Source organism: Hippocampus guttulatus, chromosome 2, assembly GCF_054856545.1.
Source record: "Hippocampus guttulatus isolate MCC_2025c chromosome 2, RoL_Hgut_1.0, whole genome shotgun sequence".
Classification (NCBI taxonomy): domain Eukaryota; kingdom Metazoa; phylum Chordata; class Actinopteri; order Syngnathiformes; family Syngnathidae; genus Hippocampus; species Hippocampus guttulatus.
Window position 1 is genome coordinate 11148324 of NC_141262.1, and position 24268 is coordinate 11172591.

A 24268-nucleotide genomic window follows, 5' to 3' on the forward strand; every position below is an offset into this window, starting at 1 on the left:
GAGGCGCGAGCCACCAGCTAGCTCCAGAGCAAACAAACTTCTGCGGCTTATATTAGACAGATTTGTCCGTCCACTGCACCACCGCTCGCTTGGGGATTCATGAGTTGTTCTGTAAATCGTGGCATTTTGGGAAGATGTATTTTCAGGTTGGAGGCAAGCTAGCTAAATAGATAACTGAATCCTGTACTGTATTTGTAGAAATGGGCCTTGGAATTGTAAGTAACTCACAATTGTGCCAGATAACCACTGATGCAAAGCAAGTTTTTTATATGTTGGGGGAGTTGGGTGACGGGCTTGCCGGACTCCATGCCCCCAAAAAAATCAGGAAAACTGAAATGGTGAAAAACAATTTAATAATATATCTCTGCAGTTCAGTACTACATAGTTCTCAGTCTTTGCAAATGTTTTCAGAAATGATCTTCAAATACATGTACCGTGTATTTACTTTGTATAAACCAATCCATGATTTCAGTTTAAATGTTTGTTAACTGATCAGTGTTAATTAAGGCCATCATAGTTCGCAGTGGTGTAGAAATGTACTGTACTGCACCATTTAGCTAGCTAGCCAGCTAGATAGATAGATAGATAGATAGATATAGAGAGAGAGATAGATAGATAGATAGATAGATAGATAGATAGATAGATAGATAGATAGATAGATAGATAGATAGATAGATAGATAGATAGATAGATAGATAGATAGATAGATAGATAGATAGATAGATAGATAGATAGATAGATAGATACATTATTCACCCACAAGGGAAATTCACTAATGTAACACTTCAGTAACTGCATGAGGTAACCAAAATACTGCACAGCTCTCAATATGATGCAGTACAATTCTACACCACTGTAAACAACCATAATAATAAACATTGTTTTGCTAATACCTTTTTGTGTCTATCAAAATTGTGCATTATTATCTTTGTGAAGGCACAATTTTTGATGCATACTGTATATTGTATGGGTTCCCACAGACAAGTGTGTTTAAATAGTGTAAAAAAAGTGAGCAAAAGACAGGTTTCACTGGCATAATTACTAACTGTGCTTCCTGCCAGTGTTCTTTCTCTTCAGGGCCCGTATCCAAGCAGGAAGAGCAGGTCGGCGTGCCGGCACCTCCTTCTGTTCCCCTGTTGCCATGCGCTCCTCCTTCTCCTCCTCCTCCTCTTCCTCTGATCCAATCCCCAGTTCTGTTCCAGATTCCTCCTCAGAATCCCAAGTATCCAGAACTACTTCAATCGGTGGTATCTCCTGAACTGTCTCTGCAAAATGCACCCGCCTCTTGGGCTCCACTCGTCTCTGAAGAAAGAGGCATTTGGGTCAAAAAGTAAAGCTTCACTCACATAGATGAGCATAACAAAATGAAGCCAGAACCTTAGTAAGACTGGACCTACAGCACATAATACAGTGTACGCCTCGACACAAGCAGTCCAATCAACCATCACCATGATCCTCATTATCTTTTTAATTGTATCAGTAACCATACACTTGGTGATTGTACGCTAATGTGCTATTGTGGCATGTCAAGTCAAGTCAACAGTATTTATAGAGCACTTTCAAACAGCCATCGCTGCATACAAAGTGCTGTACATGGAGCAATTTAACATGCACAATAAACAGTAAGACAAATCGGTAATAAAGGCGGTAGAAAGCACCAAACAGTAAAACCAAGAACAAATCGAAGTCATGCTGAGTCGAATGCCAAAGAATACAAGTGAGTTTTGAGGAGGGTTTTGAAGATGGGCAGCGAGGAGGCTTGCCAAATGTTCAGTGGGAGGTCATTCTAGAGAGAGGGACCAGCAACAGAAAAGGCTCGATCCCCTCTGAGCCTCAGTTTAGTTCTTGGTACTTCTAATAATGTCTGGTCCACAGACCTGAGGCGTGTACACAGGTGTGTAGGGGCGGATGAGCTCAGAGAGGTAAGGTGGCGCGAGATTATTCAGAGATTTGAAACAAATAAGAGGATCTTGAAAATAACTCTAAAATGTATGGGGAGCCAGTAAAGGGATGCCAGAGTAGGAGTTATGTGCTCCCTCTTACGAGTACCAGTCAACAGGCGATCTATTCATGTGAAGAATAGATCAGACTGTGGGCAAACACTGGTCTACAGAGTTGAAGAAGAGTTTTTTTTTTAACAGTTACTTGTATTTTAAGACATCTTCATTGAAATGCTGCAGACATTTTGGGGATTTTTTTTCAAACCTCAAGAGATCTAAAATCCAGAACCAAGAGCTCTCATCAAAGCAGTCAGACTACATGTCCAAATATATTGTGAGAAGATATGGATCTCCTTGTTTCCTTTATGTGATCATTGACTTGGAAATTTCTTGCTTCAAGTCAGTTTTTATTGTTATTATGATTTTTTAAAATACTGTAAACACAAACTCCAAATCTGAAATTGACTCTGAGTTGTGTGACGAGTGCCTTCAGAAGTGGAATTGTCTGGAATGAGACTTGCATGGGCCACTCGCCTCACAATTCCACACTACTTACCCTTTTGCTTCCCCATAAGGAATCGAAATTCCGCGATGTGGAGTGTCTGAGGACACCCCGGGGCACAGAACCACGAGGAGAAAAATGGGAGGGAACAGGAGGTGCTGAAGATCCATTCGGGCCAAAGAAGGCTGGGGTGTTATTCTCCTCTGCGCTGTCCGTCTTATTGCTGTTTGGCAACTCTTCTGAAACCAAAGAAAGAATTAGTTGCTTGCAGCTTATACACCATATTTGTATTTGTTTTTTATTTGTGATCATTTTTTAGAGCTGACCTCCTTGTCTTTGTTGTCCCTCTCCTCCCCAGCCCGTTTGAGACGTCTCAGCTGAGTGGTGTTGTCGCTTCCTGTTGACTCTGCTGGTCGGCGGTGAGTCATCCAAAATGTCTGCTCGCTGCAAGACAAGAATAAAGGATGCAAAGTATTATTCTTGCCTTTTGGTTTGTCAATGCAGTGATTCCCAACCAATGTGCCACAAGCCATGAGCATCCTGTGAGAGATCATCAGGGGTGTGGTGAGAAATTATCTGACTTCATTGAATTTACTTGCAAAATTATGACTCATTTACTGCATAAAATCTTTTTGTTGGTGTGCCTCTGCCAGCACCGCGTAGTGAGAGGCAGAACAAATGAATGCTGGCGGTAGAAGGTACACTGTAAAGTATGTGCCGTGGCTCAGTAAAGGTTGGGAAACACGTTAATATACCTTTATGTAAACATCATTCATTCTTTTTGGGCTGTGCCATTAACACTTAAGTGGTGTCTAACCTCCACATAGGAAGTTTTTGGTTGTGTGAGTCCACTCTGCTTCAGTTGCACATATGATTGACTTTGACCTTGTTCCATTGGCTCCGATTGATCAGCCTCCCTGTGTGCTGTGCTGTTCTGTGCAGGCTCGTCCGGGAAGTTTGCATTGACAGGATCATTATGAACCGGCGGCGGCTCACTGGCCTTGAAGCTCCACTGTTTGTTCCGACCTCCTGTTTGGTGGGTAGCAAAATTGGATGGACCATTATGACTTGGTTTAGGTGTGACATCCGGCCTGCTCAGTGTCTTCTCTGGTGTTTTCTGGTTGGTTGAGGAGTCTGACGAGGCAGTGTTCAGGAACTTGGCCCATTCTTGGCCCGAGACAATCTCCTCCAACAAGCTGACTGAGCTGAAGCTAAACTGAAAGTCATCGCTTGATCTGAAAGAAAAGGAAATCAAAATGGAGGTCACCTTGGTCGCAAATAGATGACATGGCCATTTTCCCACACAGCTTAAGAGACCTAAATGATATGCCTTGTGATTCTAAGCATTAAAAACAAAGCCAAACCGGAAACCCAACTAGTTATTGAGTGATTCCATGCCCTTAGTAAGTTAGTTAATTGCCCTGCAAAATTATTATCCATCCATTCATCCATCTGTTTTCTCTGTGTTTTCCTGAGTGACTGGTGAGCTCCCAGCCGATCCTGACTTTGGGTGAGAAGCCGGGGACACTGGTGTGGTCCGAGTGTAGACAAAGCACCATTCACACTCACATTCACACCTATGGCAAGTTTACGGTTTTCATATTTTGAAACATGCATATTTTTGGAATGTAGGAGGAAGTTGGTATACCCAAATAACTGAAGAAAGACCACGCGGGAATGGAGAGAAAATGTTAACTACCCATGGAAGGGCCTTAGCCAAGAACCTCTCGAATGTGAAGTCGTCTTGCTAACCACTAAATCCACTGTAGTGCCCACGAAGGTAGTATTTAGCAGAATTATTTGTGTAGTGTCTACTTGTTTTTAATTAAAACTAAATGTAAAAGACAGTTTTTCTAAACATAAATTACATTTGTAAGTCACATCCAAAATAAAGGAAGTTAGTTTCCTTGACATATTCAGTTATTCATGTTATAATTGTAATACCCTACACTTAAAACATACATGGATTGTGAATATAATGATTGCATTTGGGGATCTCCTGCACTCACAAACTGCTGTGACTTTCTCTTTACGCCTGAATGAATATTATGGTGCAGTGCGATCCAAGTATTTTGGAGGAACGTAGTGTTAATGAAGCTACAAAACCTCTTTAGGCAGCACAGAGTCTGCACTAAGCCTTAATATTTGGGTTTTTAGCTGACACCAACTTCAAATAGTGACTGTGCTTCCAGCTTGAAAACACCAATCTCTCTGAAGCCTTCCTCCATTGCTTTTTATGGGCATGTCAGTCATGCTCTGAAAACGACAATGTCACTCCCTCTGACAGTAATGTCAATTTGAATCCTCCCACAATGCCTTTCACCATCTTCAAGCTGTAAATACCAGAGTTTTACTTTCTTACGTGTTCTATAATGTAGAGCTACGGTATTTGTTTTGTAACTTTAGTAAGCACTGTGCTATTAGGAATTCGGTGTCCTCCTGCATTTTATTATTCATTAATTCATTTTACATTCATCACTACGTATGAGTGATGAATGACAGACTTTTAAAAGCTGATTTTTGTTTGACATATGGCTGATTAAGAGACTGTAAGTGTCAAGGGTGTGGTACTCATCAAACAGTAGTGGAAGAAAATAGCCCAACTTCAGTCAAAGTGATTATTTGGAAACATCTCAGAAGCATCTTACACATTTCACATTAGAGGTTCAATATCTGTAAGAACTTTTAGCCAGTCTTCTGCATACTCCTGCAATAGTTTCAAGTCAGTGCAAGCACAATATTGCAGATTAATGACCTGATAAATGCGTCTGTCGTGTCGTCCTCGGATTGTGCTGTCGGGTTCTCACTGCTGCCTTGCGATGGGACGGTCATTTCTGCGTTTTGATATGTTGTGTTGATAAGATGGCTTTGTGCTGAACTCTGGAATCATAGAGAGGATTTTAATCTTATGGGTGGAAATGAATTCACTTTGTAAAACTCACCGTGTTTGTCTCATCCTCCTTGGACTCATCTTTTCCTTTCCTTTCCAGCCATCTCTCCTTGAGTTTGTGAGTCCATCTCTTTCCTTTGTTTTCAAATGATCGTTGCTTTCTCTTGGTCATGCTGCCTTTTTGAGAGATCATTTGCATGTCTTTCCATTTAGACAAATCTCCGAGTCCTCCATTTTCCGCCTGAAACGCTTTATTCCCTTGATTGTCCGCTGTAAAATCAGTGCTTCCCCATGACCAGTCATGGACATTGTGTTTAAAGCCATGGTCCAGGTCTTTATTTCCAGATATGTTATCCTGTTGGACCCCAGAATCAGTTCTCCCTAAGGAAGGAAGAGCTTTTGCCGAAAAGTGTTGCCCCGTTGACGCATTGGAGAGCTGAGGGGAATTGACATTCCCCGACACCATGTTAACCACCATGGGGCTGTTGTCTCTCTGGGGCGGGAAGAAAAAGTGACCTCTGTACTTTTCAAAGCCACGAACTGGCTGAAGTCTCTCTTCATCTTTCGGGCTAAAACTGTTATCCACAGAAGACCCCTCAGATCTTTTTGCAGGAACACCAAGCACATAACCATTCGTAGCATCTTCTCTTTCTTTCACTCCATCTGCCCCACATGTGGGGACAGGGGGGAGCGGTTCATCCGAATGTTCACGTGCGTGCCTCTCTCTTCCAGGCTGGAGTTTCAGTCTCTCCAACATAGACTGCAGTAACGCCTGACCGTCTGGTTGATTACTCGACTGAGACATCTAATTATAAAGTTGTAAGACTTTTAAGTCCAAGAGTTAGGATCGAGTACATTGGACAAAAGGCATTTACACAGTTCTTTAAGGAAAGTGGTTGAAAACAGAGTCCATTGTATTAAAACGGATCGCTGAAGGGTTGTCATCCACTTTGGACATGTTCCAGTTGGTTTCCATGATTTCTTTACCTTTTTCTCACCTCATGTTAAGATAGCACACGGCACATTTGACATTAAAGTTGTATCCAATCCAATTTCTTCAGCTAGAATGGCTAAGTCCGCATTTCCACAAGTGAATGCTTCTTGTCAAACTTGATCTCATCCGGTGCATATTTTTTTCCAGATTCTTAGCATTTCTTGAAGAAATATCAGCTGAGACAAGCTCCAGTTTCTCTAGATTCCTTGCTTTGTTGCCTGTTCTTCTCCTTCAAACTGTCCGTCTTTCTGCATAACGTCCAGTGGCTCCACTCCAGTCAAGCAGTCGTTTATGTCAGCAGTGATGGGTGGCGAAACAGTGCACAACGTTCCTGATGCTTGGTGGAACGCCGAAGTCGCCTGACAAGAAAGACCAGTGAGGTGAGATAATTGTGCCTTGACTGCAATTTCCAAGCTCTCTCACTTTATTTTCTTTATAGTTGTAACCATGGTTCTTTCCACTTGAATGTTGGAGAGAGCATCTGCTACCTATTTGCCTTGTGAGTTATTTATTTTACAGTATGAACAAAATGCCAAGATTGGAGTACGTATTAAAGGCACTGCTGTTTTGAGAAACCATAGTATAAATAGCCCCTTGATGGACTTTATTGTTGATTATGATGGTTAAGCCAGCCTGTATTGGCTATTTCTTCAGAGTGCACTGATGGAAACCTTACTAACTGATTCATTTTGCTACCTTATGTTTTCCATTTACAACAGAAAACAAGAAGATGCATTTAGCGTCTAAAAGTTATTTACACTTGTTACAACCGTTAGCCGTTAATATGCTTCAATTTTGTATTAGGAAAGCAGCATAGCAAGTTTTCAGTGTACTGTATTACACAAATTTGCGGATTCGTGCCTACATGTAAAACCAAAATAGAAAAGGACGAATAATGTTCATTGCATTTAGTATCATCCACTTTTTATTTTTCAGAAATATAATCCGGTTTCTGTTTTAAATGAAAGTTCTCATTATGATCGAATTTTAACGTGATTTTTAAAAATGCGCATGCGTGTAGTAAAACACGCCTCTCTTCGATATTCTCTTGTTTCGATTGGTCCACAGTGCGGAAAGGATTTGTGGCGGCGTAAACAATGATGTACAGTGTAATTCTTCCGTACGGGTCATTCTTCAATTAACAAAACTAAATATTTCCCCAAACGGACTGTGATTACGGCATATGGAATACACGCTCATGCTGTGCAAAACTCCCCTGTTCCCTATTAGCGGATAGCTGCTCGTTTAGTTGCTAGTAAAAGTACTAACTGCAGGTGCAGAAATGGACTGCGTTGTGACGGGTGGAAACGTGAAAGGTAGACTATCCCACCCCACCTCCTTTCATTCATTTCATGTCTTGCTGTTGTTGTTTTGCAAGCGATAAGTATATCCTATGTCCGTGTGTACGGTGCAGTTTTGGCCAAAGCCATCCACTCCTTGTCCCGAATCGGCGATGAGCTGTACATCGAACCTCAGAAGGATCCTGGGGTAAATTTCTCAGTGATGACACTTCCCGAAGAGGGGCACTGCCAATTTATTATGAGTGTTGTTCTTGTTGTCCCCCCTGTTGTAGCTAGCCCTGCGGTGTGTGAACTCTTCTCGGTCAGCTTATGGTTGCTTCCTGTTTTCGCCTCTCTTCTTCAGCAGGTGCTGACTGTGTGTGCAGGGTGTACTGTGGGCATATGTCCGGATTTGCGTAGGATATTTTACGTAGGGCCCATCTCTCTGTGTTTTATGCAGGTTCATTGTCCCCAATGGGTATGCCTTCCGCTGCAGGATGTCAATAAAGGTGTGTTAAGAAATGAGAATTGCATCTATCATTTGGTCCCAGCACAGTGGCCTAATGCAGTGTTTCCCAACATTTATTGAGCCCAGGTACATGTTTAACATCAGAAAAAAATCTCACTGCACACCCCTTAGCGAAGCGATGCACAAAAACGGTTTATACACAGGTTAACTGAGTCCTGAACCTTCTGTCATCCAGTGGAAGAGCATTTTATTGTTCTTCCTGTCATTATTGTTGTTGGCATATAAAAACAGGTGCTGATTTGTTTAGAGCATAAGCTGTGTTCAGAAATTAATGGGAGGGGAGCACGCTCTGCCTCTCTGAACACACACACTCTCACACACCCCATATTGATGGCAGTGAACGCGTTCCAGTTGGATAAAACTTCGGCTCCTAACCAAGGAAAAGTTTTTCTCTTTAGTTTAAAATGGCTTACCTTAACTATATTACTGCATCACATTGTGGCCAAAGATAGAATCCTGGTCAGTTATTGGGCCTTTTGGTGCTGTAAATACTTTTTGTTGCGTCAAGGAAGCCTTATACTGAACTAGTGATATGTCACACATTAGTTACCATGCCTACTGGTACTACTTCTTCTACTTTCTTTTGGCAGTTGGAAAATACTTCATTTACCTTCATACCGTTTCATAAAATACTTGAGTTTGAGATATGATTGGCCCAAAGATCTAAATGAAGGCACCGGAGAAGCTGTGCAACAGAATAGATTGTTGGAAAAAATTAATTCAAATTAAACTTTCATTGAACAAAAATTTGAATTTGTGTTGTGAAGATAAATCAGTGCTTCTGATAATGTTTAATTAAACTAGCAGGTCATTGACTGAATGACGATCCTTATGTGGCAGTCCACAGTTACTTAACCCGAATGTCCTTTTGCGTGTGTCTGGGTGCATGTGTGTGTATTTTCATATGCAAATATCCAGAATGTGCAGGCAGTGTTTAGGTCCCTGGCATCTCTGGAGAAGACGGTGGAAAAGTGTCACATTCATCTGGACAAGCAAAATGATCGCCTCATCTTCACGCTGCATTGCAAATATGGTATGGCCACGTCACCTCCTCCGACACGTCGGCTGACATTACGTTACATGAGGGATTCTAAACATGTCTAATCTCATTTCGCACGGACACAGTATTTGTTTATTGACATCCCATCACTGTTTTGTTCGCTGCAGGCCTCTTGAGGACTCATAACCTGTCTTTCCAGGACAGTGAGACCTTACAGGCCGTGTTTGATAAGAACAGCTGCAAAAACGTATTTCGAGCCAATCCAAGGTTTGTTACCGATACCACTTTATCACTTTTCTAGACCGACTACAAGAACTTACTGTACATTTGAGTACCCACCGATACATCTTGCAATTTTGATGAAAATATATTTGATATTCATCAGATTTTTTACAAAAAAACACAACCTTTAATTGAACATGGCATAGCTTTCACTCACGCTTATGCATTATTATACAAACATTGTTAAACAGACTTATTGAACATGAAATACCTTTCACTCAAAAAGAACACTTCTCATACACACGGAATAATCCTATTCCACATTGCCTTTGAGGTATATGGATGGGTGGGCATTTACACTTGTCGTCACCTGCCCGTCAGTACCGACGGGCACGTTATGAGTCCGGCAGTGACGGACTGGTGGGCTGACGACTGGCGGTAACTTTGAAACACTGACGGAATAAGTGCTGACGGAAGCGATTTTCGGCCGTCCCCCAGAACCCCATGAACCGGAAAAGCAAAGATGAGGGGCAGTTTGGGGATGAGAAGCAGGAGGAGGAGTGGTAACAGCGTAAGAGATTTTTCTGGGTGTGTAAAATGGTCCAAACTGTTTGTAAATTAGGTAATAAAATTGCGTGCTGTTACCCTTGTCCAATTTTTATTGTCAGTCCCAAAACAGCGATGACAAAATTTAATTTAGCGATGAGGGAGGCGCGTTCGAAATCACGATGATAGACTGGACCACCCTGAAATAATGACGGACTTGAATGACTGGCGAATGACGGAAGTTCACTAACACTCCCACCACTGGGTATAATGCATGTTGTTTCTTCACCTCCAAGGAGGCGGTGTTGTACACACAGCAGAAAACACACTTTTAATAAAATGATACAGAGATGTTGATCATAACTAAACTGGAGTAACATAACTTGGGAAGTCTAAATTATATACCTTTTTATTGTTGTCGCGTCTTTCTGTACAGTACTGTATGTTGCTGCATTATGTGGGTTTGATTATTCGTTATTAAAAGGTTTATATTGCAAAATCAATGCTATTTGTGAGCCCATCTATTGTGTTTTGCATTGTGATAGCATTAGGCTAGTGGATGTTTGCAAAGTTTTGTTTTTGCTTAAACGTGTTATTTTCGTAATGTTAGGTTTGTTTTTTTAACAGCTTGAAGTAAGCACACATTGACTCTTTTTAAAGAACTGTTTGATAGTAGTATAGTAATGCTAACGTAAAGGGTAGGCTGGTATTGAGGGTAGTGGTATTGGAGCTTTTTTACGACTAGGAGTACAGTAGAGCTTTGGCATCCCTATTGTATAACACCTGTTGGGTTTCCTGTGGAGCATTTTCATGTTTCAATTGTCAAGAAACGATACGTGGTACATTAACATTTTTAAAAGAATCAACAAAGCATACAAAATGAAATTCATGAACTGCTGATATGCCGTGTCTTTCTGAGGTTGCTGGTGGACACAGTGGCACATTTCCCACCATCTATGGAGGAAGTCACACTTTCAGTCAGCGATGAACGAATGTGGCTCAGGAATCATGTGGATGAGGAATTAGGTGATTCCTGAGTGCTGTTTTATTGATTGCCGTAATTGTTCTTTAAGTGAAGCTCTTGTCCAAAAAAGTATGTCAAAATGGATCTCTGTTCACTTCAATTTGATGTGATGTTTTTTTTCCCCCCATCTCAGTGCAGTCCAAGGCCATGCTGACTGAACTGTTTCTGGTCTCCGACGAGTTTGACCATTTTGCTGTCCAAGCTCACATCAGCATTACCTTTTGCCTAAAGGAGCTGCGGGTGAGAAGAGAACGAAAGAGTCTTTTTTAAAGGAGGCTCATCTGGAGGAGAACTCCCGATTGCTGAGTTGATTTCTGTCATATCTCCTCCAGGGTTTGCTATTTTTTGCTGAGAATACAGGTCTACCTATTTCAATGTACTTTGATGAGCCGGGCAGGTATGCATGCATGTTCACTCAAGAAGCAACGTTCAGTGCATGGACATCACAGCCATTCATTGACCCGCATCTGTGTGTTTATTTGTGCATGTGTATTTTTCAGCCCTCTTGTGCTCTCGGTATCAGACAGCATCCTGGAAGGCGACTTTGTGCTGGCCACACTTTCAGATAATACCAGAAACGACACACGAAGGTAACAAACCATAATCATGCATGGTAGATATGTTCTTAGGCAATCTGGTTTTTTGGTTAGGTATATTTCCAACTTTGTGGGTACTCAGTGGGGTTGTTTATTTTTTGCTCCAGCATGACTTGGCCAAGCGCACACAGCGAGGTCCTTTTCGGCATGATTAGATGGATTTTGTGAGGAAGAACTGGACCTAACAGCCCCAGCTAACATCAATTGGATGAACTAGAGCAGCATTTATGGGCCAGACCCTCTCAACACTCTTGTAGACATCCAATGACATCTGCTTCCTTCCTCTTTAAAATAATGAACTCATTTCCAAAGCTGTCAAATATTACTGATCGTATTTTGTTGCGGAGATCACCAAAGGCAAGCTCGTTAGGCCATAGATTGTTCCAGATATTTACCCCCCAAAAATATATAATAATAATAATGGGTCAAATGGCTCAAACATGTTAAAAGCGAGCAAAAATAGTTAAGAATTGCAACAGGCTATATGTTTGGTGACACGCCAAACGGACACGGAGCGTTGTTGTGAACGGCGTTCTCGCACAGTTCATTTTCATTCAGAGTTGTCACTGCTACCGTGGGGTGTAGTTGTCATTCCGCTTTGTAAAATGCTTGAATTCAGCAGTGAGTGAGGACTCTCGAGGAGAGCTTCCCCAGCTGCAGGGAGCAGAGCAGCCATCAAACCCTTCATAATGAATTAGGTCAGACAAACTCCGAAGCTGGGGGAGCCAGTCTTTGCGTAGCCAGCTGCGTGGACCTGCTTAACATCTACGGATTGATGGTCAGTGCGTCCTGTAATTCACATTAGTTCTTGCAGCTGCTAGATGCCTTTTTCATCAATGCACAAGCCCCACACTTGGGCTGTCAGACCAGCGGGCGATCTCACTTGCTCAGCTCAGGGCCGTAGCTACTCATTTGGGGGCCCGTGGCCAAGACTGCTGTAGGTTGGCAGCTCTAAACTTGGGCACTAGGCCTGGTTCACGCCTGATTGCAAAGGTCAAAATGGGCATATCGATTGAAAGGAGGAAAGAGAGAAAAAAGAATGTGAAGGTTTCTCAAAAAAGTAAGTCTTCATCACTGTTGGTAACAAATTGTTAGGTCCTGCCTAACAGCAGGGTGCTGTGCTTCTACTAACAAGCTTGTCACACCTCTTTTCCACCCCCAAAAACTTGGTGCTCGTTCGGTGCCAGGGCCAGTGCTGTGCTTAGTTGGTGCTGAACAAGTTCTTATGTAGAACGTGTTTGGTTTTCCACCGGCAAAGAGCCAAGTAGGAGCTATGTCATTACTGTACATCATTATAGAGCGTCCAAACGTCACTGCTTACGTCGATGTTTACCCAATAGTTCCTGCGCTATTAATAATGATAATAATAATGTGCTGTTGGCATCTGCTAGGCAACTTAGCATAGCATCGATTATACTTGTATGTAGTATATAACAGTCAGGGACATGCAATCAGCAAACGCTTCTATCTTTCTTAGTCATTGTAGATGATCACAAGGCTGGCTGCGAAAACGGAGATCACATGTTATCTGGGCACATCCGCGGTCGTTCTTCTGGTGGGACACAATTCACCACTCAACAGTTTGTGCAAATCTTCCGTGTGTCCGGGGAGTCATTCCTCTACATCGGCGATCGTCATGATAATCCAACCTGCCGTAGTTGGTGCCAGAGTCTGTCCCAACAAATAATTGGGGCCAGCTTAAGCACCAGTTTGAAGCACTAGAGCTAGAGCCAATTTCGGTGGTGGAAAAAGAAAGAACTGGTGCTAACCTGGGCACTGGCCCGGAACTAGCATGAGCACAAGCGCATGATTAGAAATTAGATAGAGCCAAGAGACACCTCTAAGGCAAATGAATGAATCCTGTCCCAGATATTTTCAAGACCACTACTTGAATAAGTCATAGAAGTAAAGCATTTCAGAGCAAACAGTGCGTCGCACGCAGGAATCCAAAGTCATGTCATTAGCCTTCATGTGCTGAGTCACAACATAGTAATAGAATGATTTGCCACAAAAGCCGACGTCATTCTTTGATGCTTCCACCCGCCCAGTACCGGTAGCTGACAATTACAGCTGTTAATTCAATTTTCAATACATTATAAGCGGTTCGGATAATGGATGGATAATAACTCCTCAAAGGGAAATGCTTCTCTGTCATAGTTTGTGACAACACAGTGACCCTTTTTGCATACAGTTTTGCATGCATTGTAAAGTGTACACCTTATTCTTTTTTTTTGTTGTTGTTTTTGTTTAATGCTGCACACATTCTTCCTGTGTTTGTGAACTGTACAGAAATTGACTGAAATAGCACTACAAATATATTGTTGACTTTTATACAGTATTATCAATCTTTGTTAGCTGCCTCTGAAATTTTTTGCTCACGTGCTGCATTTGTTCGCATCCTGTGCGTTCCCTGTCACACCTCTGGTCTCCTGATAAGTCCATGATACTTGTCCTCTGCAGACTTGTATATAATCACCCCTGGATTCACATATTCATGGTTTAAAAAAAAAAAAAGAAAGAAATGATAAATGTTTATTTGTTTCTTTCTTATTTTGGGGTCTTTTGGATCACTCTTTCTATCACTCTCAATATTGCCAACCAAAACCATTTTTCAAATGTACTCATTTTTATCAACTTTCCAAACGTTGCTCCTCCAGAGGGGACACCCCCCCAGCGCGGCCTCCCGACGACTTGATGAATGACGACATGGACTCTTACCTCATCGCCATGGATACCAGTATTGTGCCGGGTCCATCCACAGCGGATTCCACAAGTTCAAAGCAGCAGGTGGTGGCGAATCACAGGACGAGGCTGCACAGTGAAGAAGAGGAGGAAGCGGAAACTGCAGAAAAAGATGGGCCGCCAAATAAGAAGGTTCATTTTTTCCCCTTTCCATAAAAACAAATGCTGCCTTGAGATACGAGTTTCATTTATTCTGCGTCTTCAGTTATATTATAACCACGCCACACAGATGCTGTTCCTTAGCCTGTATACGATTAAGAATGTTTGTTAGCATTAGCAGACTTTCCTAAGGCAAAGGTTTGTTTTTGTTTTACATAAACAACGTGTAACTTGTGGTTTTTTGTTTACTTTGACAGTAAACATCAACGGGGTGTGGCATTAAACATCCTCTTTTTTTAAGAATTATTTGCTATATCTCAAGGAACCAGTTTAGTTGAAAAATAACATTGAATAGTTCGAAAATTACATTTATCTCCAACAAAGTCGACTGAAATTCTGACAGTGGCTCTTTTCCTGTTGTGTACTGTCACAGTTCTGCTCCTTGTTGTTTGGATCGGTGCTTCCGCTGTCGTCTCAGATGAGCACTCAGCCGGTGAGCAACCAGGAAGTTCTGGCCAGTGACAGTGATGACGACACACAAATAGACTGACTGACCAATGGTGGAAAAAAAGACATGTTCATTTTGCCCTTCTTGAGTGATGGACTGAGATTTTCTTCTCTTTTCTCTGAGAAGATAATGCAGAGGACACTGTCCTGCATCTGCTGTCCGACAGCACCTGCCAGTGTAAAATATCAACTTATTTTTTTATCATTAATATTATTATTGGGTTACATTGTGAACTTTGGTAATCATGTTGAAGCATGAAGCACTTGCCGTTTGTTTTGTATACAAGAAGCATATTTCTTCCCCTGAATAAACCAAACAAAATGAAGAAAACATGGTTCTGTTTATTTACAATAGATGACTCAGAGCATTTGAATGCATCAACCCCAATGGAACATAAAGCAAAGAGAGGATGTACCGTATTAAAAGTAAGCTTCAGCATAAGAAGGAGAACATTTAATTTTGTCTCTTTGCACCTGGAAACTTTTTCCTCTCGTTTGTGGTTTCCTCCTCTCTCTTTCCTTTTCCTTCTTTACCTCTTTCTCTCTCTTCTTCCTCAACTTTCCTTCCTTTTCCTCCCTCCGTTCTCGCTCACACCGCCGCCACCACCTCCTCTCCCTGGAGTTCGATTCCTCCTCCTCCTCCTTCACAACCAGTTTTTCCATCCCATCACTAAAATCCTGGATCAAGATAGTGGGCACTTGGATTTTGGCCGTGCCCCTCTCTGTGTACTTTTTCGGCTGCCTGCCGAAAAGACCGAAATGTTTAGCAGTCTCGAGAGGTTCGGTCTGATGATCGGTCTGCTTTGGAGGTTCGGCATCGCTAATGCTTTGACCGGGGTCGGTGAAGAGCTCTTCCGACAGATGTCGCGTTAACTTTGAGCCGCGGGTGGTGGAGGACTTACGGATGCAAACGTCACCAGACAAGTGGGGAGTCCCATTTACAGAGGCTTGTTTCAGGCTGGGAATTATTTTCCTACGTGCTTGTTTTTGTTCAGTTGTGTTGTTACTTTCTGTCTGACAGCAAAGAGAAGCGCTTCCCTGTGACAAGCTCCTGTCAGTCACCGTAACAGCATTCAGCTGCCTGTTGACAGCTTCAATAGACTTGTCCTGATCCAATTCTGGTTGGAGCTTAGACGTTGCAATTTCATCAACTGTGTCTATCTTAGTCACGCTTTTCACTTCTGACTCTGGCTTTGTGGCATTTATGTTTAAGGTTACCTCTTCTGGAGGTTCCGACTCCATCTGACTTTGTGTCTCATCTATTGAGTCTTCACACTCATTGTCTATGTGGTCATTGAAAAGCTCATCTTCCGGGACTTGGTGAGAGGCGTGCTCAGCAGCCGAAGGAATATTTTGAGCAACTGTACCGTGGGACATTTCTCTCATCGCACCTGTCATCTTGACAGTCTGCTTCTTTGCATCTGAGGCTGCTTTTAGTTTTTTGACACCTTTGTCCTCCGTTGTCATGTGCAAATTCACCTCATTGCAGCTTCTGCAATCATTTGCTCCTAGTGAGCGATGCCTCGAAACTCCACCTACGGCTTTCTGTACTCTGTCGTTCTCCCCTCTCCTCCACCTCTTGTGAAGCAGCGAAGGCGACAGCGACAGGCAGGATGCCGAGCGGGCTAGAGGCACAGACAAGTTTCCCGTCACTCTCTCTTCCCTGTCCAGCTCCGCCCGATTGAGTTGAACCCTCTCCCACGCCACGCGGTATCCATGGCAGCGACGTCGTGGGTCAAAGGTGGACGAGGGTCTGTCTTTTCTCCACTTTAGCAGCTCCTTCTCTGTATGTTTCTCCAGATCACTGGAGGTAAGTGGCACAGCACATACCTGCAATATAAACATATTTATATCTCATTTATAAGGGTAAAAATGTTTGTTGATGGCTAGTTCAATTGTACATTACATTAACTCCTCTCTTTAGCGGCACGCTAATGAGATGAAGAGTCAGATTTAGTTTTGACAAACACAGCCAGAGAGATATTAATTTACACCAACATTGTGCCCGAGGGCACCAGGTAGCCCTCAAGGACCATACGAGTAGCCCACAGGCCTCATCTAAAAATCATTCACCAACGATGGGACACTGTGACTTTCTAGGAATGACCGTGTATTGGCCATACCTCTGCTATGAAGGCGTCATCCTCTTTTTGGACCTCACACCTGACATCCCTCAGCCTCTGCAGAGTCTCCATCTGGCCCTGACACCGCTTCCTCTGCTCTGCCCGACCCAACACGCGACGCACCAGCACCACCGCCACCTGCAGTAGCACTCTCACCCCTTGTGGGTGTGATGGGTGGCCACAGAAAGTCATCTTAAGTGTCTTATTTCAAAAGAAAATCTAGTCATAACACAAATGAGATTATGCATTTATTTCACATTGTTAAAGAGATAACGTTTCAAAAACATATCTTTGACATTATTTTGATAAAACAACTCAAACATCAAGAATTAAGCTTTCTCTAAAGGCCAAAGCAAAAAGAGTGTTGCTTGTGGCATCCTGGTGCCATGGAACTATGTTGGAGTGAGTTGTACTTTACCGCCGGCTTGTGGCATCTATAGTCAATTATAAACCTTTTTGGCCAACGGGAGGGGTTCACTGGATTAAAATTGAGTCCAGAGACCCAATTGCTTGTATAAAAGTCAATAAAAAAATTCAGCGAGTGTTTCGGTGTTCACCTTTTTTTGTTTATGTCAGTGTGAGACAAGGATTTACCATTGCAGAAAAACAAGTCCCACACTCGGAGGAGAGCGTTGAAGGGCAGGTGTCGCGTGAACAAACACATCAACCAATCGGTGGCGAACATGAGGGGCTCCACGGCGTGGCGCTGCAGGTGTTTGTACGCAGATGGACACGTCTTTTTCAACACCCAGGTCAGCACGCTCGCGTCAAACAAGACTCCCTCCTGCATCACACTTGCAGTTCATATCAAATGTCCAAATTGGTCTGACAAGTATGATTTGTGTACTACAAATAATGTACTGTATATTTGCTCCTGTATCTTTTCCAACAACATATAGTCAGAGGCCGAACACTTGGATACACTTCCATCACCACCACACATCACCGTGATTTCAGCAGTATGTGTTTTAGCTCACGACAGATTGGGAAAGACTGCTAAACAGAGCACACTCACCAATAGAGGACTGTAGTAGCCAGGTAGGTAGTACTCGCTAATCTGGACCAGACACCAAAAGGCCTCCTGCCAAGGTTAGCTTCCATAAGATGACATCAAAAATACATTTGACCATTTTTGTGTAAATTAGATCAAATCATAATTGCGATTACTTCTGCAGGCATGTTCATCAGGAGAACAGCAGCCACTGGCCCTTGCGCCTGGCAGTAGCCTTCCTCTGGTTGGTACTGAGTGTATGCCTTGAGCACCTGGAACAGACCTTGCTGCCTAAACACACATCAGACATGATTATGGTCTAATAAAAGTGCCTTTGACAGCCTTCATGCATTAATGTCTTTCCTCCATACCCATGTCCATCCTTGGAGAGGAACATCTCGTGGAAAGGAAACTGTCGGTCCAAATCCTTGTCGATAATATCCACCCACTTCTGCAGAGCGGCCTGTGAATCCAGAGACTGACCACAAACCAAAAAAGGCAAGTAAAATCAACTGAATAATAGCATGATCAACTAACAGATAAATTAATGAGTGATTAAGTACAGTATGTGACTTGCAATGTTAAGGGAATTTAAGTGGGTTTTTAGATCTAATACATGTTCGCAGGGCCAAGCACCAGGTTTAATGTTTCCCTAAGCGTGGAATATGGTGAACTAAGGGTTAAACGACGAACGATTTTGGGGCGATCGAGTATAATCTGTTGAACACTGAGTCAAAAGTTGGTTAAGCAGTGATGTCATTGACATTTTTTCAGCACAATACAGCCCCCAAACTTTTGTGCTCCAGTCACATTTTATGTAAAGACATATTTTGAGATACATTTTTAAAAAAACGAGTCATAAGTCATTTGTAATTTAGCCAATTGACAAGATGCCAAGAAACGTGATTCACAATTAATCGATTTCAAGCTTTTAACGACAATAGGGAGTAGTAAAGTCGACTCCTACACGAATGGGTTCAACCCCCATGGGAAGCATTTTAGGGGTCCCAAACTCAGACAGCCATCTCCTGCAGGAAACTTGAAATGAAAATGTCTCTCGCAACAGGTCTCAAGGACCCATGCCCGAAATTGATCAGTAAGTCTACCATCTTGGGCTGAAGCAGCAATTTTGGGTGGAACCATGCAGGTTTCGAAGCTTGACAAACCTTCCAAGGGAAATTGAGCCCCAATCAGAGGCAGGTATCCCCGACAAATGGGCGACGCACCATCACCAAGCTAATGTGGGTGGAGCATGGCAACATGGCTAAGTTTCATCATCGTTTTTAGGATTTGCAATGAAAATTGTTCATTGCTGCATGTTGCACAAACTTTTGTCTGTTTACATTTTTTATTAAATACCTGGAAAAGTTGTTTGTTGTGGTTCATCCTATTGGTGGCACCACACAGCAGAGGCCAACACCTGGCTCGGAGAGAACTCGGGATGCCTTTTTGACACTGCACTTTGACCTGCAGAGAGGTTGTATGTGTTTTGATAGACAATAATCTTTGACGGCCACAGTATTGTTGACATTTTAACTTTCTACAAGAGCAAAGATAAGCATGACTGCTTCATCCTGATGATTTGGAGAATTTCATCACACCAACACACCATGTTAGTCTTCTTTAACAAGATGGTCTGCCATTGGTCCATGATGTTGATCCACTTGGCTTCCCTCTGCCTCACTAGTTGAGGATGTGGGCCCACCATCCTGATGAAAAACAAGCAAGTGGAAATTTCACTTCCCTCTGCAATAGCATAAAATGCCAACTTGTTAACAATCAACACATAATCAGCAAATATTACAGAAAAATGACACATTCTGGCATCTTTGGACTTTTAGGATCCAGTAATGTTTAAGTTCATTGTTGTTGCTACGAGCGCTAAATGGCCGCCACATCCCACAATGCAGTGCAGCTTTTGCATCGTGTTGCATTGTGGGATGTGGTGGCCAATTAAGACAAAAACAAAAATACAACACTTGAAGAATGGAGCCAATATATATTGTATGAGGCGCAAAAAAAGCACAAAGTTCTGAGCCTTCCAATGCCGTGCGGAAGACTGTTTGTAAACCAAAAATAGTGTGTACCAATCCTGAGATAATTTTTCTTTTAAAAAAATACTCATAAAACAGGTCATTCTTATACTGATATTCCACTGTCTATTGATTCCACTGTTTTGTGGACAATGCACTACTTTCTATATCTTGAAATCTGTATGCTGACTTAATATTGACCTATGTCACGACACCACTGTTGTGCCTGCCCTCGATGACACCAGCCTAGAAGAAGACCCCAATTTTTACCACGACCATGAATGGTTGATTTCAAATGTTTTCTGTTGTTATGGCACTTAGCACCTTCTTATATAAGCTGTGGTTGCAATATTTTTTATTATCAGAAAAAAACATTTTGCTGATTTCTACGGTTGAATATAGATAATGCCATCCCATTAAAGCAGTGATTCCCAACCTTTACTGAGCCAGGGCATGTATTTCACATGAGAAAAAAATCCTATGTACGTCACAAAAAGAAAAAAGAAAAAGTCACAAAAAGTGGATATGCTGCGGGATAATTGCCATCTGGTAGAAGAGATTTAACCGGTCTGCCTGTCACTATACGTCACTGGCATGGATAAATGAACAAGTCAAGTCAAGTCAACAGTATTTATAGAGCACTTTCAAACAGCCATCGCTGCATACAAAGTGCTGTACATGGAGCAATTTAACATGCACAATAAACAGTAAGACAAATCGGTAATAAAGGCGGTAGAAAGCACCAAACAGTAAAACCAAGAACAAATCGAAGTCATGCTGAGTCGAATGCCAAAGAATACAAGTGAGTTTTGAGGAGGGTTTTGAAGATGGGCAGCGAGGAGGCTTGCCAAATGTTCAGTGGGAGGTCATTCTAGAGAGAGGGACCAGCAACAGAAAAGGCTCGATCCCCTCTGAGCCTCAGTTTAGTTCTTGGTACTTCTAATAAAGTCTGGTCCACAGACCTGAGGCGCCGGGCAGGTGTGTAGGGGCGGATGAGCTCAGAGAGGTAAGGTGGCGCGAGATTATTCAGAGATTTGAAAACAAATAAGAGGATCTTGAAAATAACTCTAAAATGAATGGGGAGCCAGTGAAGGGATGCCAGAGGAGGAGTTATGTGCTCCCTCTTACGAGTACCAGTCAAGAGGCGAGCAGCGGCATTCTGGACCAGCTGAAGGCGCTTAATGGAGGACTGGCGGACTCCAAAGTAAAGGGCATTGCAGTAATCGAGCCGGGATGTGACAAAGGCATGAATTACTGTCTCAAAGTGTTCATGTGAGAGGAGAGGTTTTATTTTGGCCAGCTGTCTAAGGTGAAAGAAGCTGGATTTAACAACGGCACCAATTTGCCGATCGAGTTTGAAATCACTGTCCAGTTTAAGGCCCAAGTTTGAGACTGTTGACTTAAGATAAGGAGACAGGGGGCCCAAGTCTACAGGATGGAATGTACAAGGGCCACTGGGACCAAACAATATCACCTCTGTCTTCTTTTCATTGAATCTCAAGAAATGTTGTGCCATCCAGGTTTTGATTTCTTCCAGACAGGATAGGAGTGGCCTTAATGAGAAGGCGTCTTTCTTGCTCAGTGGGACATAGATCTGGCAGTCATCTGCCAGATCTGTACAAGGGTACAATATTTGCATAAAATAAATAACTTTCTGACCAATTAAGTGAGATTGGACAATTTGCCGCTGTACTTTATGATATCTTATGACCCACTAGTGTCCAAGTCACACTAGTTGAGAATCACGGTATTAAACTAAGGAAGCATGGTACACAATGTTAGTAATTAAACAGTTGTGCAGAGTTGCTGCAGGCAGTACTCGTGCGCTATCTACGCTTTCAGTATTGAGCGTTCCAAAGCAGGACAGGAAACAGGAAAACCACACGGCAGTGGTGTTTTGGCTCCATGGTAACAGGTTACGGTGTCGTCAGTGAGGAGTATGAAAACAAATACAAAATATTTCTAGTATATAGACTGCATTCAAGTTCAACTTCAGTTCCACATCTAGACCTTTAATTTTGTAGCTCACCTCCATGAAATGCATATTTTATTGTTAAACGTTTATAATGTTAATTGCCTTTTGTTGTCAATAGCGGTTTGCGTATGTAGCTAATTAAAATGTAAAGTAAAAATGATGGTAAGAGGACAACGTGAATTTCAAAGTCAATCCACCAACCTAAAAAACTGCTTGTCAGGTCAAGGGTGAACTGGAGCCTCATCCTGCTGACTTTGTGCCCTTTGATTTATTTTCAATATCCCCCAAAAAATTATTTGTGGGGCGAGAGGGGAAGGGGTGTAATCATATTTCCTCTACTACAGTTGGCCCCCAAATACTTGCGGTTCAGCACCGGCAAATTCACTTATTCGCTGTTTTAGTTTCTTGGTTTGTTTGTTTTGGGGGTTTATATATACATTGTGTATGTGTTTGTATATATACAGTATACATATACTGTATATATAATTTATACGCAGTTTTGTATTTTTTTTTCAATGCAATAAAAACGGGAGTGAATTACACCCTGGCCTGATTTCTATTCCCCGTGAATCCAGGGGTTCTATGATATAGTCTTAAGTTGTAATATCACTATCGACCACTAGATGGTAGACATAGATAGGTTGCACTTGCACAGGTCTTATTTATTTCTGTAGTCCCTGACACGACAAAGTGAGTAGGCCTAATCATTTGGCAGATTTGACATACAGGATAAATATTAACATTTTGAGTGAGGTTTTTTTTTTGTTCAAAAATGCACAAAATGAAATTTTGCATTTAACGCTGGTTTCTTGTTCATCAGTTTTTTGTGCCGTCCTCAATTGTAATTTTTTTGCAAGAAAATCTTTTGCAGTAGAGAAAAAAAAAACAAAGTGTGTAGGCACTTCTTTGTTTGCTTTAAACCCTTTGTTGTTGAATAGTGAATCTTTTATACATACATTGAGAAATGTATTGGGGAAAAAGTAAATCTATTAAGAACACATACAGTATTTTAACGTACTTTGTCCGTATTTAAAGTGGTATTTTTTTCATACATCTGTTTAGGAAGTACGTGGTCCTATGTGCCCCCCCCCCCCACACTCGCGGTACCACTGATAAAAAAAATCCCCCTACAGGATTTAAGTTGCCCATCCCTGATCTAGGCAGACAACCATTCACACTTACAGTCACACCTAAGGACAATTTAGGGTCTTCAGTGGACTGAACATACATGTTTTTGGATTGTGGACGAAAGCTCGAGTACCCAAAGAAACAAACACAAACACATGGAGAAGATAGGTGGTAAGATTTTCACCTCAAACCTCTCTACTGTGAGGGAGACGTGTTCACCACTAGATCACTGTGCTACCCTCAATTTCAATGTTTCACAATGAAAATCATAACCATCAATCAATATCTAATGAACGGTGAATCAGAGGTGAAGCTACTCACAATCACAAAGTGGAAACTGCTTACCGGGTTTCAGATCCATTTGACACTATGAAGCCAAAGCGGTCTGTCTGAAGTTCAGGACTGACCTCTGACCCCACGTTCGATCCAAAAGTGTCCTCATCATTGGACATCTTTGGATCTGCACGACTTGATGTCCTCAGCATTTTAATGGAAGGTGAGATGAGAGATGATAAAACTGATTTCAGCTGCATTTAAACAAAATAAAATAAAAATTAAGATTTAACTTTAGACATGTAACGTTAGATTACTTCTCACCTTCTAACTAAACAACATCTGGTTGAAGAGGTTTGTTTGACATACATTTAAATGGAATTACCTTCTCGCATATCCGTCCTGTTTCATCACCGCCTTCGAACTGAACATGTGTGACTTTCTGTCGTGGTGGAAAATGAACAACTTCCTCTTCTCTCTGCTGCCATCTCCCAATGTTACTGACTCATGGCGTTGCCTCAAATCTACTTCTCTGTAACTAAACCACGTAGGCTTTTATGGAAAATAAACTTGGCTGAGGCATACTTATTGCTGGAAGATGACACATTCATCATGACATCAGTGTGAGTAACAATGCCCCCCCCCCCGTCCCCTTTTAGATAATGCTAATTTTGCACACAATAATTACAGTACCTCTCAGGAAGAATCCAACCTGAACCAGGATGCCTTAAGAAAGTGTGATTCATGTACAGTATTTTTTATTAGTGCTAGTCCCAGGCGGCACGGTGGTTGACTGGTTACCACGTCCGATTCACAGTGCAGAAATCATGGGATCATGGCCCCTGTGTGGAGTTTGCATGTTCTCCCCATGTCT

General features: G+C 42.2%; 3 protein-coding genes and 1 long non-coding RNA gene across 12 annotated transcripts; 2 read left to right on the plus strand and 2 right to left on the minus strand.

The window, feature by feature from the left end:
* Positions 1-336: 336 nt before the first annotated feature.
* Positions 337-6137, minus strand: LOC147208508 (uncharacterized). Of its 2 annotated transcripts, none has more exons than XM_086136490.1 (6): positions 5385-6137; positions 5198-5322; positions 3260-3677; positions 2769-2886; positions 2497-2678; positions 337-1302 (listed from the first exon to the last, which is right to left on the minus strand). In XM_086136490.1, exons 1-6 carry the CDS (start codon positions 6135-6137, stop codon positions 1042-1044), a joined length of 1857 nt encoding a protein of 618 aa, XP_085992616.1. In that variant the 3' UTR covers positions 337-1041. The 2 variants fall into 2 exon arrangements, with proteins under 2 accessions (XP_085992616.1, XP_085992607.1); XM_086136481.1 differs by having other exon boundaries at positions 2497-2681.
* On the plus strand, positions 3675-15196 carry rad9a (RAD9 checkpoint clamp component A). 7 transcript variants are annotated; one of them, XM_086136504.1, is made up of 14 exons: positions 3675-4024; positions 6590-6706; positions 7557-7642; positions 7741-7814; positions 7900-7973; positions 8067-8115; positions 9054-9168; positions 9303-9402; positions 10823-10929; positions 11061-11167; positions 11260-11324; positions 11428-11517; positions 14181-14397; positions 14798-15196. In XM_086136504.1, the coding sequence occupies exons 3-14, from the start codon at positions 7609-7611 to the stop codon at positions 14912-14914; spliced, it is 1149 nt and encodes a 382-aa protein (XP_085992630.1). In that variant the 5' UTR covers positions 3675-4024; positions 6590-6706; positions 7557-7608; the 3' UTR covers positions 14915-15196. The 7 variants fall into 7 exon arrangements, with proteins under 7 accessions (XP_085992630.1, XP_085992672.1, XP_085992636.1 ...); XM_086136510.1 differs by lacking the exons at positions 3675-4024; positions 6590-6706 and adding an exon at positions 6808-6825; XM_086136546.1 differs by lacking the exons at positions 7557-7642; positions 7741-7814; positions 7900-7973.
* On the minus strand, positions 15194-24013 carry tbc1d10c (TBC1 domain family, member 10C). Of its 2 annotated transcripts, none has more exons than XM_086136470.1 (10): positions 23780-24013; positions 23467-23648; positions 19595-19694; positions 19345-19452; positions 18357-18463; positions 18162-18276; positions 18010-18075; positions 17589-17700; positions 16995-17152; positions 15194-16701 (listed from the first exon to the last, which is right to left on the minus strand). In XM_086136470.1, exons 2-10 carry the CDS (start codon positions 23604-23606, stop codon positions 15292-15294), a joined length of 2316 nt encoding a protein of 771 aa, XP_085992596.1. In that variant the 5' UTR covers positions 23607-23648; positions 23780-24013; the 3' UTR covers positions 15194-15291. The 2 variants fall into 2 exon arrangements, with proteins under 2 accessions (XP_085992596.1, XP_085992587.1); XM_086136461.1 differs by having other exon boundaries at positions 17589-17778.
* On the plus strand, positions 16541-19355 carry LOC147208511 (uncharacterized). The gene is made up of 5 exons (XR_015103697.1): positions 16541-16681; positions 16972-17746; positions 17894-18032; positions 18170-18483; positions 19052-19355. It is a non-coding gene; the product is annotated as an uncharacterized LOC147208511 (long non-coding RNA).
* Positions 24014-24268: the final 255 nt, after the last annotated feature.

Excerpts from the sequence above, each read along its gene's own strand:
- tbc1d10c (XM_086136461.1), bottom strand. The coding sequence starts at position 23,606 with ATGCTGAGGACATCAAGTCGTGCAGATCCAAAGATGTCCAATGATGAG. Across the intron at positions 18,277-18,356 it reads CTCTCCAAGGATGGACATGG|GCAGCAAGGTCTGTTCCAGG; the intron begins GTATGGAGGAAA and ends ATGTGTGTTTAG. Across the intron at positions 17,153-17,588 it reads GGACTTGTTTTTCTGCAATG|GGGTGAGAGTGCTACTGCAG; the intron begins GTAAATCCTTGT and ends CACACCCACAAG.
- LOC147208508 (XM_086136481.1), bottom strand. The coding sequence starts at position 6,137 with ATGTCTCAGTCGAGTAATCAACCAGACGGTCAGGCGTTACTGCAGTCT. Across the intron at positions 2,887-3,259 it reads CAAAAACTTCCTATGTGGAG|CGAGCAGACATTTTGGATGA; the intron begins GTTAGACACCAC and ends CTTGTCTTGCAG. Across the intron at positions 1,303-2,496 it reads CCTTATGGGGAAGCAAAAGG|AGACGAGTGGAGCCCAAGAG; the intron begins GTAAGTAGTGTG and ends CTCTTTCTTCAG.
- rad9a (XM_086136504.1), top strand. The coding sequence starts at position 7,609 with ATGGACTGCGTTGTGACGGGTGGAAACGTGAAAG. Across the intron at positions 11,325-11,427 it reads TACTTTGATGAGCCGGGCAG|CCCTCTTGTGCTCTCGGTAT; the intron begins GTATGCATGCAT and ends TGTATTTTTCAG. Across the intron at positions 11,518-14,180 it reads ACCAGAAACGACACACGAAG|AGGGGACACCCCCCCAGCGC; the intron begins GTAACAAACCAT and ends TTGCTCCTCCAG.